Consider the following 12,642-nt stretch of genomic DNA (forward strand, 5'->3'; position numbering starts at 1 on the left):
ACAGATTGCTATGCATGGCTGAACTAAAGGCGACTCAAAACAATCTTTTGATGATCCTTGGCTTATCAATTTTCTGCTAGTTTGCAATGATTTATCAAGTGTGCAAACTTAAATTAATTTTAAAGTCTGACGCTGTGGTATAGTGAGACAGTTGTGTAAATCCTTTTATTCTTCATTTATATTGTGCATTTCCACACACTGTTTTTTCAAGGAGATTTAGATTAGTGGTCCTATATCTTTTTTGCATGAGCCCAATGCAGAGTCTGTCTTTGCGCTGAACTGCTATGTGCTWTGTGTCCACTTTCTTTCTCCAAAAAGACTTTTTGTAGCTATGTCATTGCACTTTACCAAGCAATTAATGACTCCAGAAGGTGAAACAGATGCGTTCCTTTTCCCTCATCTGCAAAATGAGCCTGTTTGTGAAACACTAAAATTTCATCAGTTTCAGCTGTTTTTTCATGCTATATTTTAGACTCCCATATTAAAAGCTAGTGCAATGACATGCAAGATAGGGGCTCTCATGTTTTCAGTCCCCATATTTCTGCCATAAGTGTATCCATGATACTTGGCTGTCTCCAAAATGTTTACTTCGGTAAGATTTGCAATGTCCAGAATGTTTAACTTTGCTAAAAAAGGTCAACCAGCTGATAGCTGAAAACGAGTATGTCAGAATGAAAGGCTGAAAAAAAATTATCAGTCTGACACAGTGGGAGTATTAGAATGATTAATGTTTATGTTAATTTATGGCTTTTACATATTGATTAATAGCTTTTTGTTTCAGTGACCAAAATGTGTAAATGGCAATGAGATCCATATGCTAACTCAGTATTTTTCAAATAATTACAATCATTCTCAGGTTTGTTCCCATGCTGAATCTATGTTTTCATATGGAAAATAATTACTGTGCAATGACTTTTTTTAAATTGCAGATATAAGTATTTGAAAGTGACCCTCAAGATGCGAGTCTAGATTTTAGCTGTTTCTGAAAGTTACATGCTGATATTCATATAAATTTTTCATGCCAACTTCTTTAATTAAATCATAATATATTGTGGTTTAGTCTCTTTCAGCTAGAAGATGCTTAGATACCAAAAAGGTGCTAATATTATTTGAGTGGAAATTATTAAAAATGTGTTGCATAGCATGGTGGTTATTAGTTATTTTCTTTTACGCTCCTGTAAGATTTCTTGGGATATTACCAGTGGCTGATAAGCAATTTTATTTTCTATCTGTTCATTGACTGTTACAATTAAAATGTGAAAAACTTCCATCATTCCTTGTCTAAATGTAAGGAGAGAAGCTAAGTTTGGGAGAGAACCTGAGAGAGAATGAATTTCTAACCTCCTTGAAATCAGTGGGACATGGAGGTTCTCAGCAGTTCTCAAGATTGGACTTTTGAAGTGTTTTTGTGAGCAAGCAGTCATTGATAGTCATTAAGAACAATTTTGTGATGATTTAGAATGAAATCTCTGACAGCATTTAGTATTTCTGACCTGTAAAAAGTAGACTTCTTGTCAGTCATAATGTTGTCTGTGTGGCAACAGGGTTGATAAAGGGTTGTATAGCTAGATCACTGTCTAATCACTGCGTTCTCATTGACATTGTGTCTCTGATTAACAAGTTCCAAAAGCAAGAGAATTTGATCAATTTGACTCCATTCTTGATTTGACATATTTCAATGCAAGCACACTACTGAATACTTCCTGTCCACTGTTGTGATTTTTTTTGTTTAGGTTTTGAATTTAGATACAAAAATACATTACTGTGTATAATATCTAGTAATCAAAAAAGTAGGTAACAATATGAAAAATAACCAATTTAATGGAAAGAGTTGGCTATTACTTCTAAAAACTAAGAATCCTTTACTAGTACAGTTTATAATTAAATCAGAAATTTCTACCAATTTTAATTTCTGCTTAAAATGAATTCTTTTTTAAATTATCTTTAAAGAAATCTTAGAAATAATACAATCCAGAACAACATTTAGCACCAAAGATATCAAATGGAGTGTCAAAACGTAAGGGTAAYTGTTACATGCTGCGGTGTTAGTTGACTGATGAGTGAATTTTCATGTATTCCAGGGCTCTGAGCTTTGCAACAATCTGTGCAGCACTCCCCCCCCCCTCCAGACCTGCGCAGGCAGTTGCTGGGGGCAGCTATCCCGCTGTGTCCTTCAGGGAGGCAAGTCGGGTGCTGTTGGGCCTCTCCTGATCTGTACTTGCTACTGCAGAAATTCGCTAGCCAGGCAGGAGTCAGCCCAATGGTGAAGGACCACAGTAGTTCCAGGCAGACATGTTGTAAGGGTGTTTCTTGGGCAAAGGAGATTGCGCTGCTATGAATTGTCCATGGTGAGTTAGAAACCAGCAGCATGGGAGAATTGTGTTTGGAAAGCTCATAGTGCGAGGGCTGCCTGCTGTATTTTACACTGGAGATAGTAAAAGTAATAGAATAAACAGAACTGTTTGCTTTGCAAACAATGGGAGTCTTTGTTGGGAGTCTTTTATTTCCACTGATTTCCGTTGTAAGAACAACTAGCTTTGAAACACAGACACGYAGCAGAACTATCACTATATAACACGGCAGAATGTCGTGAAACTTTTGACTAAGCGCAGGGTAGGCAGAGAAGTGCAGTCCAAAAAGGGAGGTTTTATATGAATGAAATAGAAATAGCCTGGAAATGAGGAAGAACATGTTATTCATATCTTCCTGAACTAATTCTTTGCTCTGACTTTTCCTTTGGGAGGGTGGCACCTGGTAGACTAGGAATTTCCAAAAAAATAACAGAGATTTCATGTATCTGGTGGTGAGCACACCTGGATGTGTTGAATATTTTGCAGTAGTAATTATGTCTGCACACCTGCTGGTTTCAGTCCCCAATCAGTTTGCTAGACATGCTTAGGGAGATTTATTTCTCCTGTACCTGAAAAAGCTCTTTTTACCACCAAGCTTTTACTATTTTAAATTAGGCTAAAGAAAAAATGAGCATGGTAGTTTGTCTTTGCTCAAGCCATTGGTATCTCAAACTGAACTGCAAAGTTTGTAGGGGATGGAGGGTATTTAGATGATATTTTAATAGCAATTTGTTTTTGCTTCGATGTGTGATAGAAATACAAGTGACAGGAATGGGAACAGGAGAGTTACTGAATTCTGTTGGAATTTTTCCTGTGGGAATCTGTTAATGTTTTTAATTCTCTGAGAGATTTTTCTAAGGTAATCCTTTTGACATTTACATATTTTAAATGACTCTTATTAAATAAAAGCTTAACTTTCCTATATGAAATGCTGAAGTGATGATACTGGAATACCATTGTATAGAAATTCAAATGGCTTGAAGATTATTCTAATTGCAACCTAAACAAAGTGAGTTTTGTGAAGGGTATTAATAATGAATTGTTCTTTAAAAGAATGTAATTTTGAAGGAGATTCAACTGTTTTGGTATTCAGCAGAAGCATATTTTGCTAGGCAAAAGCTTTTTTAGTACCTAATGTGGTACACGTAGCCATTTGCTAATCAAAACACAAATTTGAATAACTGGATTTCCCCGTCACTGCATATGTGTCAAATACAATCTACATGCAAGCCCAARTGCTTGCAGTTCGCCTTGTCAAAAATAGCTCTGGTTTTCTGTATCATTTTGGAGTATAGAACAGGTCCTGAATGAGGATGCGATTACCAGCACAGAGAAGGCTAAAAGGAAAAAAAAGGGAACATCTTTTAAAAAAACAAGACAAGAACAAGGTGATGAAGCATTGCATCTCTTACTTGTGATACCATCTTGCAACTAAGTAGTGCCATGAGCAAAACAATTCATATCCTCCAATGTCCTTTCATAGGAGGCAGGAATCATAGCACATGGGTATCCCAGGGACAAACATATAATCTAGCCTTGAGATACTTTTAAATGAACTTTGTTCTGCAGGTTTCTTTTTGCTAGTTCAAGACCTTGAATGAGATTTTGCTCTCCGACCAGCCTAAATACTAAGTAAATTCATTTAATTAAATTTACTGCAGATATGCCCAGTTATAACAAGAATGGATTAGCCTCCCTGAGGCTAGATGGAGTTAACAAGAAAATAAATGTTGTGCTAATTAGAGAACTCATTTTTAGACACCTAGGGTGGAACTTCAAAAAGTCCTAGAGATTTCAGATTGAAAATTCATCTGAAAAATCAGTCCTAGGTTTCTAGATCATTTATGCACTTTTGAAAAATTTACCCAGGGGCTTTAACCATCACAGTCATTATATTTAGCACATCTATAGTTGTCTTCTTAGCAAAGCACTTTGTTACCATTATCTATTAGTATCATTATACTARTATGTATTTCATCCCTTTAAAATAAAGTGAGGGTATTAAGCTACCTGAAGAGTTGAAGGTAGCTTCAACTAAATATCATATATTTGAGGATGTGTATGTGTCAACAGAAGCAGATAGATGCCTTCTTGGGGTTTTAAAGCACCAGTGCACAAAACTTTCATCCATTTCCCCTCCCCCCCATTTGTTTTTTTCATCCTGGCTGCTTTAGGTACCTAAGAACTGTTAATAAAATGATGGTCTTAAATGGATTGTCCAAGCTCATGGATGGAGAAGGCAGCTTGGCTGCAATATTACAGTTATGTAGGTCATCACCTCAGGCCCAAACTGCTGTGCCACTTGCAGGAAAAAAAATGAGACACTCAATACTGTCACACAACCATTCATCTGCTGATTCATGATAGGAAGTAATAGTCACCTCATATGCACAACAGAAAACATGGGTTTAGTATTAAACCTAGTTTCCAGATTTGTATATCCAAGTTGCAAAAGCAAGCAAAAAAACAGACTCAAGCAGGGAAAAGTCACCTAATTTGCTTATAGCTTGAAAGTCTGTATATAGTTGTTATTTTTTTTTCCCACTATCTAATTTGAGGATTTTTCTGAAGCATTGTCCTTGTAAAGACATGTATTAGAAGCATCTGTTTTGTGCCAGGTAAAACCCTCCCCACAGCCACGCACATACTCGCTGTCTGTCAGCAAAAACTTCTGTGTCAGTAATTAGAAAAATGCTATTAAAAACCTACCTTGTAATCCCAGATAGCCTCTGGGTTGGCTCAGTTCTGTTTTGTCTTGGTTGCTCAGTACAGTAACCTGGGATCAGTGCCTCATGAAGAGGGACTCTACTCTTCTAGCTACAGTATTTATGCAGTTCTGTAAATTGTCATTTTGAGGGCACTACAGCTGTACTGTCCTAATGAGGTGATCTTCATTGATGAAAACCTTATTCTAACTGACAGGCTTATAACACGCGTGAAGCATAGTACAGACAGGCACTTGGAAGCTGGATCTCACTATGAGGAGAACCTGTAAAGCATGTAATCATCTAAAAGTTTACTCGAGCCTGTCATGAGCCTAGATTATCAGACAACATCATAAAACAGATGAGTCAGGGCACTAAAACATGGAAGTTATCCACTGAGCTCATTATTTTCATATGTAATTACACAGTGCTATTGAGGGAAAACTGCACATTATGCTGAAAAATTCTGTTTCATCACTAGTCCTAAAATATAATTGTATTTAATTAGAACCTATAGGTACCATGGTGATTAGTGATCTATAAAAACCCAAGGTAGACCTGAATCTCTAATTGCAAAGGAGTTGCAATAGCCAGTACTTCCATTAAACGCAATTCAAAATGGTACTGATGTGAGGTGACAATTAAAAATTGAACTGTTTTGATTTACTATATAACTTGCAGCTCTACTGCTCTGTTTTGATTCTCTGCAGTTCCTCTGCTTTGAACTAGCAGGCAGACAGACAACTGCTGGTCTTCTCTTAGAGAATTTAGAGAATTTTTTTTTATCTGGCCCAATATATGCATGAATGTGAAAAAGTCATGGCAGCTGACATCTGTTGTGACTAAGCTGCCCTTTTCAGCCTATATGAATACAGGTCAGAAAGGGAGAAGTGTGGCTAGTAATGTCTCACAGAAATCAGTGAAAGCTTTTCTTGTRAGGCATGTTATGATGTATTTTCCAGTGAATTGCCAATTGTGTTTACAGCCATAGATGCTGCTAGTTACCTTGCCCCAGCACTGGTCCAGAGGGTCATTTGCCCTAAGTGGGAACAAAGGAGAGTTATCTTTGCGCTTCCTCTTTGCAGGCARTTTCTGCAGAAGCATTGGAGGTGCTGCATTGAATGGTCTTTTCCCTGCTGCGGAAATATTTTGTGAAGGTGCCAGGTCAGTAAGAGTGTGTCTAATTGGATCATAAAAACTATGCCTGTTAGTTCATAGTCTTGTTCTTTGTCGACCTGGCCCACATTTGAACCAGAGATAGAGAGCTGAAAGTATTCATCTTGCTGTTGCTCCTTTGGGTATTAAAAGCCCCTAGAATAAAGTGTTTAACAAAGCAGTCAGAAAGTTAGTGTGAAATACTGTTTCTTTTTTTTTCAAGTAACCATGCCTGGAAACAAAAATTGAAGCACTTCAAAGTAATGAGACTCTTGTGTAAAAATTATTATAGTTCTTATCTCATCTGAAATTTTTTTCAGCCACTGTAGTCACTGTCATGCTTTCCTCTAAATGGTTATCAGTAGAAAGCACATAAATAGAATTATTTGAGGAGGAAGAGGGAAGACTTGCCAAGGGGCTACGTGATAACTTGCTCACTAAATTTCTGAGTAGCCAGTATCCGGCCTTCTGTAGCTCTTACTTGTTGGTTCACTTTGCAACATGGAGAATAGCTGAGCAAGTTTGTTTTTACAAGAACATGAGCAGTGCATGCACGTGGCTGGCTCAGCACTTACCTTGCAGATTTGGTAGGTGCTTGATCAGTAAGTGTTAAGAGGAAGCATTCTATGCAGAACTGTATGGCAAATAGAAATAACATCCAATAATGGCAATTCAAGCAGAAAGTGAGTAGAAAATGCAAATGTCCTGAGCAAAATAAATTTAAAAWTGTAGTTTCACTTTAGGCTGCCTTGCCCACTATGTTATTTGTGTCTTCTTCTCACTCCCCCAGTTCATTGCTCTGATGGCTCTGCCACCTCCAGATCCAGAGTTTGTCCTGAGAGGTACCAGTGCTGCAGTCCACACTTTGCATTTTTCCTGCGGAGGCCAAGAACCCGATTTCCCAATTCTTTTCTCTGGGTAAGTAAATCTTTGACCAGGAATTATGGCTGAGTTGAACATCAAACAGACATTTCCTTTTAAAACAAAATGTATTGTTTAGACAAATAATATCTGTGAAAGTAAGAAAATGCATGATTGGTGATTGGTGGRTGTATTGTATTATCTTTGTACATACAACTTCAGTTTTGGGAAAAAAAGGAAAAGTATCAGATAGTCTTATCAGATTGTATGTAATGGTCATGCTAAATGCCTTCTGTTCTTACTGCTAGGTCAGAGAATGGTTTTGTCCATGTCTGGAACCTGAAAACACGAAGAGTGGACACAGCGCTGGATGGTCATGAAAGAAAGTCTGTCTACTGGGTAGAAACAATGAATACTAAAGACAGGCTCCTTAGGTTAGTGAAGCAGTTAAAAAAACAGAGGAAATTATTTTTGTTTCTGTAATATACTTGATCAAAAAAAATGTTATTTCTAAACTCACTGAAAGTCATTACAAAACATACAGAAAATGTACAGAAATACAGAAGAATCAAAAGTAGAAAAAATAATATGATCAATTTGTTTGATACATGTATGACTACATCATGACAGCTTAGGGTCTGTAATGTCTTCTACTACTGCACTGAGATCAGGTGAGGTCTTTGGGATTGGAAGCTGACAGATACTTTGCAACTGGTTTCCAGGAAAGATTAAATTCAAAACAAAGTTTATAAGAAGGGAAAGGAGGGAAAAGTGAGGAAGGAAGAGAAGAGTCAGAGATGGAGAATGGAAGACGCTGATGACAAGCAGGAATTCTGAGTTGCATATCTGCCTTTATTGTGCTCTCTTTTAGCAAGGGAAGGTTTGGAAGATTTGTGTACTCTGGATTAGACAAGTGATCTGGAGTAGAGCAGATGCCAAAGCGTCTGTGTGACTTGGAGATGTTCTGACATGTTTATCTAGAGAAGACATCTCTTATATTATACAGTTGAACTCATTAGCATTTATATTCATTATCTGCCTAAGTACAGTTATCAACTCTCTCCCCTATAAAATCATACTGAGTAGTTTGTATTTGTTTTTCCTTTTCCCCTATTTTTGTTGTATATTTGTAAGAGTTCACTTAACTCTTACACTTAAGAGTAATCTTAAGAAAGCCGTTACCTGTGTTTTTACTTCTCTGCTCTAAAGCTAAATCACAGCAATTTATTGCAGTATCATGCTGTATGTACGTCCAGTGCTATACATGTTTTGATATTTTGTCACTCAACTGAACAATAGATGGGAGTTTCTGTATTGATGTTGATGTCTCAACAGTCTGTAGATTTGCGTCTACCTTTGTTTTGGTTTCATACATCTGTCAAGTGATACTGCTAATTAAAATAATGTATGGATAGGGTATTTTTGATGACTTCTTGTCCCAGGTGATAACATGAGGACAGGTATCCTGTGCTGCTATAGTTTGTGGATTGAAACAACTATAGCTTCTCCACAGTAGTAGTTTGTTCTGGGCAACTGGAATCACGTAAATATATGCATATACACACACACACACACACACACACACACACACACACACACACACACAGATAAATATAAAGCTACTCTACCGTTTTGGCCTCCTCAGTCTCACTGTATGGGACCAACATACAGGCTTTTTTGTGTGATGGAGAAATAGGCAGAAAAGTCTGTACTTGAGCTGCACCAGTACATCTGTGATACAGCTCCAGCCACTCCATTGTGTGGATGTTTCAGCCATAATATTCTATTATTTAATTCCTGTTACTTATTGCGTTTCCTGTTTCTCTCCTGTTACTCCTCCACACATACATGATGGTAAGGGCCCTCTATGCCAGCACTGTAGCTGTGGGTAGTTGGCCGCTGAGTAACTGTAGTTCTTTAGTTATGTTTCATGGGGCCTTTGTTGTTGTGCTACATATTYCTTTGAGTTGTCAACATGCCTGATATTTGTCTTACACTGCTACAGTAAAAGTGTGTTAAATAAGCTGTTCTCCGTACCCTTTTGATTCTAGTCTTTTTAAATTAGATATCATCAATATTAAATGAAAGTATTCATAAATATTTGCACATAAAAACAGGATTACTGTGTATGATCAAGTCTGTCTTTCTAAGGAAACATGGCTAACTGGGATAGCAGAATATCTGACAAGTCCTCCCTCTTCCTGATAGCTTTTGAACCTATTGACCAGTTTTACAGTCAGTGAAGGGTAGAGGTCTCGGTGACAGTGAGTTCTCACACATTTCRTAAAAGACCCTAGTAATACCCCAGCAGAAGGAAAAGCTGTAGTAAGCTTACTCCTTAGTAGATGTCAAAGACCCATCTTTGAGAAGCTTACCTATTGGAAGCCAGGTTTCCTCAGTTCAGCTGCTCACAGAACAACTTTTTTTATTGTAAAAGTCAGGGTCGTGACCAAAGGATCTGCCTGTGGGATTTAGCAGAAGGACGGACTTCAGTGATGGATTCTGTTTTCACGGAGAATGTGGGATTCTGCAGATGCTCTCTGTTAAAGGTGGCACAGGGACGCTGGCTAGTGGCCATGGCAGCCAAATCCCTAGAGGAGGTAGGAAATATCTGTTTTTCTGATGCTTGGCAAGGGGTTGCTTTTGTTTCTTAAGATAGTCCAAAAGGGCTGTCAAATACTCTTTTCCAGAGAAGGTGGGACAAGGAACCTTTTGGGGTTGATAGTTTTACCTGGCAGAAAGATGACCTAATTATGTAACTCATACTCTAATAACAAGGATACTGGCCCAAGTTTTGCACGACGTTTAAATATTTGCAGTTGCTGCTGCTGGCCTTTCATGTGCAGGACTCTTGAAAACTCCTCTGGTGCTGCTGCTGAATTCTGCTAATGAGATCTAGCATCCTTCTGGGGAACTAATGGTCAGAAAGTCTGTCATCAGAGGTACTCGTCCTCCATCTGAAACTGCAAGTCATGTCTGGTGAAAGAAAGGGCGAGTGCAAGTGATTTGTAATGCGATGCACGGTCTTTCACCCTGGGCTAATTCTTTAAATATACGTGGCCTGGAAGTAGTTGAATTAGTATTAGCTACCAGAGGTTTGCTCTATGCAAGATGATTGCAGGCTTCATTTTAGTTTCTAATTGATATATCCACACCTAATGCCCACTATCACAGCCAACATTAACTGACAGCTTTTTTGGCTATTTCCACTTCTCTTTTGTAGAAATCATATTTTTGTTTTTTTGGCTAGATTATTTGCAATTATCACACTACATTAAATTAATCAGAATATCAAGAATAAGAAAATGGCACAAATAAATGAATGAACTACTGTAGCTAATTGCAAATTGTTCATGGACATAAAAGGCCATGTGTTTTTCTAGATTTTAAGGAAAATCTCTTGAAATTGAGAAGTACATTGATTACATTGTATATATACGAAGTAATATGGGGTAATTGTGCCTGCACTGCAAGAGAATGTGAACTTTATATTATTCAGAAGTTAAGCACATATTTAAGTACTTTTTTGGATCACAGCCAGAATGTTCAGTGTTTTGCAGAATGGAGTGARCCAGTAAACACAACTGCTATAACCTGTAAATACAACATTGTAAGTCCCATACATTGTTCTGATCAAACAAAAAAACTGCATCCATTTTACAGTAGTGTTCAATAATATTTAACTTCAAATTAAATAAAATTGAAAAGTGCATTTTTGTTTCTGGCAGGGAAGAGTTATGCACACACACATTCTGTTAATGAAGAATTAAATAATCACATAATCCAAAGAGAAGATATTTACCCTAATGCCTTTCCCTTCTTTCTTACAACTCACCTCTATTTTATTTTCACTTCTATCCTTGGTCTGTGCAAACTGATGATGATTTGCTGCCTCCTGAAGTAAAAGAGTTCCACTCTGTGTATGAACCTTTACATTAGAACTGTGTCAGGATTCCATAAATTCACATAAGCTCCCATAATATATAGTGTTTCCAAATAGGCAGCACTGTGTGAGACACAGTACATTTGCGGCTTATGATTAAAATTAAGACTTAATAAGTGTTTATGCTTGGCTGGTGCCCAAAAAAGAGTAATTTGGTCTTAAAGCAGGTTCAGTCCATAAATAATGAGATCTGAACAGGCATTTATTTGTTCATGATTGCATTTAAATCACCAATTATGAGTTACACGCACTTTTCTTGCCAATTTGCCAGAAACATGTTAAAAGCTTTATTAATGTGAAAAAGAAAAAGGGTGTGTTTCCTTGTGGCCAGTTTTAGCCACCCAGGAACACTATTAACCTCAGGCAAAGGCAAATCTTTCTCCTATTAAGCAAAACCAATATAAACACAGAACTTCAAGTTTTAGGTTACAGTTGTCAAAATATATGAAATAGTATTTATTTCTGAGGCTCAGTTGCCTCTAATGCAGACAGTCTCTGGAACTGTCAGTCAACCACAGGCAGATCATGCCTGACTGCCTTCTGCAAAAAGCTCTTTTCGTCTCTGTTTTTTTACTTTGTCCTTGGCAAGTCCAACTATAGCCCTTGTATCAGTTCTTCCTTTTTGAATTAATGTAAAGCAAAKGAGGTTTTTTTTTCTTTTAACCAGCAGAAGTCCATTTATCACAGTGATACCACTTTCTTTGTTATATGAAGTTGCAGTTTCAGTCTTTTTCTCCCAGGATCTAGCAGGTAATGCTCTTTGGAGAGTCAGCGATGAAAGATGCTAGATGAGAGCAGATCATCTTCGTTTTTATAGTGCATTTCCTGTGATAGCTTAGTAGATTACTATGTTGGTAGCAAGAAAGTTGCCAAGCAAAAAAAAAAAAAAAAAAAAAAAGTTAAGAGCATAGCTCCAAAGAACCAGAATTCCTAGATGATCAAAGTTTGGTCTGTTCACAGGTTTCATCCACTGGATGGCTCTTTGCTGTAGTCCCTATCCCTCAAAACTGGAGAACAGTTTCCTGTTCCACTGCTAATTGGCTTTAGAAAATGTTCTGTGTATTGTGTTTAGCACGTTGTGGAGTCGCAGTCCTAGAATGCAGCTGGCTTTTGGCAGGCTGGCTGACAATCTCTAGAAATAGGAAGATGTTCTGGCAAGCTTTGAACTAAAGGTATGGGATTGGAAAGCCATCGCAGCTGCTGTGGTCTTGATGGATGGCTCCCAGAGGAGCCATATTTGTCTAATACCTCATCTCAGATGCTTAAGGAAATTCACATGACTGGGGCTGCCCGACAGCGGTATTGGGCCTTTGCACATTCCGAATGTCTGGTGATGCTGGATTTACCAAATGTTTGAAGTCCTTTAATTTTTATGAGATAATCCAGGCAACTGTTTATTGAATTAAAATTAAAAATCAACCCAATCTTCTTAAGTATGCATTCAAGAAACAGTGATACAGAAAAAATATTCCTGGCAGCAATTTTTTGATACCTAAGAGCTTCACTTTCTCCATAGTTATGGACTCAAGAATAAGCCCAAAGTGAGGCTCCACTGATCTTGCCTGCTRTCATCCTGAGGTAGAAATGAGCTACTTCCCTGGTGGAGGAGAGAATTGCCCCATGCTAA

General features: G+C 37.6%; 1 protein-coding gene across 3 annotated transcripts in view; it reads left to right on the plus strand.

Moving 5' to 3' along the window:
* Nucleotides 1-12,642, plus strand: part of GNB1L (G protein subunit beta 1 like) — a 43,216-nt gene that overhangs the window by 17,964 nt on the left and 12,610 nt on the right. For 2 of the 3 annotated variants that reach the window (XM_085302705.1, XM_085302704.1), the window contains exons 2-5: nt 6,142-6,220; nt 7,002-7,129; nt 7,381-7,506; nt 9,510-9,672. In XM_085302705.1, coding sequence (XP_085158831.1) covers nt 7,014-7,129; nt 7,381-7,506; nt 9,510-9,672 — 405 coding nt within the window. In that variant the 5' untranslated portion in view covers nt 6,142-6,220; nt 7,002-7,013. The remainder of the gene's footprint in view (nt 1-6,141; nt 6,221-7,001; nt 7,130-7,380; nt 7,507-9,509; nt 9,673-12,642) is intronic. The other variant, XM_085302706.1, reaches the window with a different exon arrangement.

Source organism: Rhea americana, unplaced genomic scaffold, assembly GCF_003343005.1.
Source record: "Rhea americana isolate MKP2758 unplaced genomic scaffold, rheAme1 scaffold_191, whole genome shotgun sequence".
Taxonomy (NCBI): Eukaryota; Metazoa; Chordata; class Aves; order Rheiformes; family Rheidae; genus Rhea; species Rhea americana.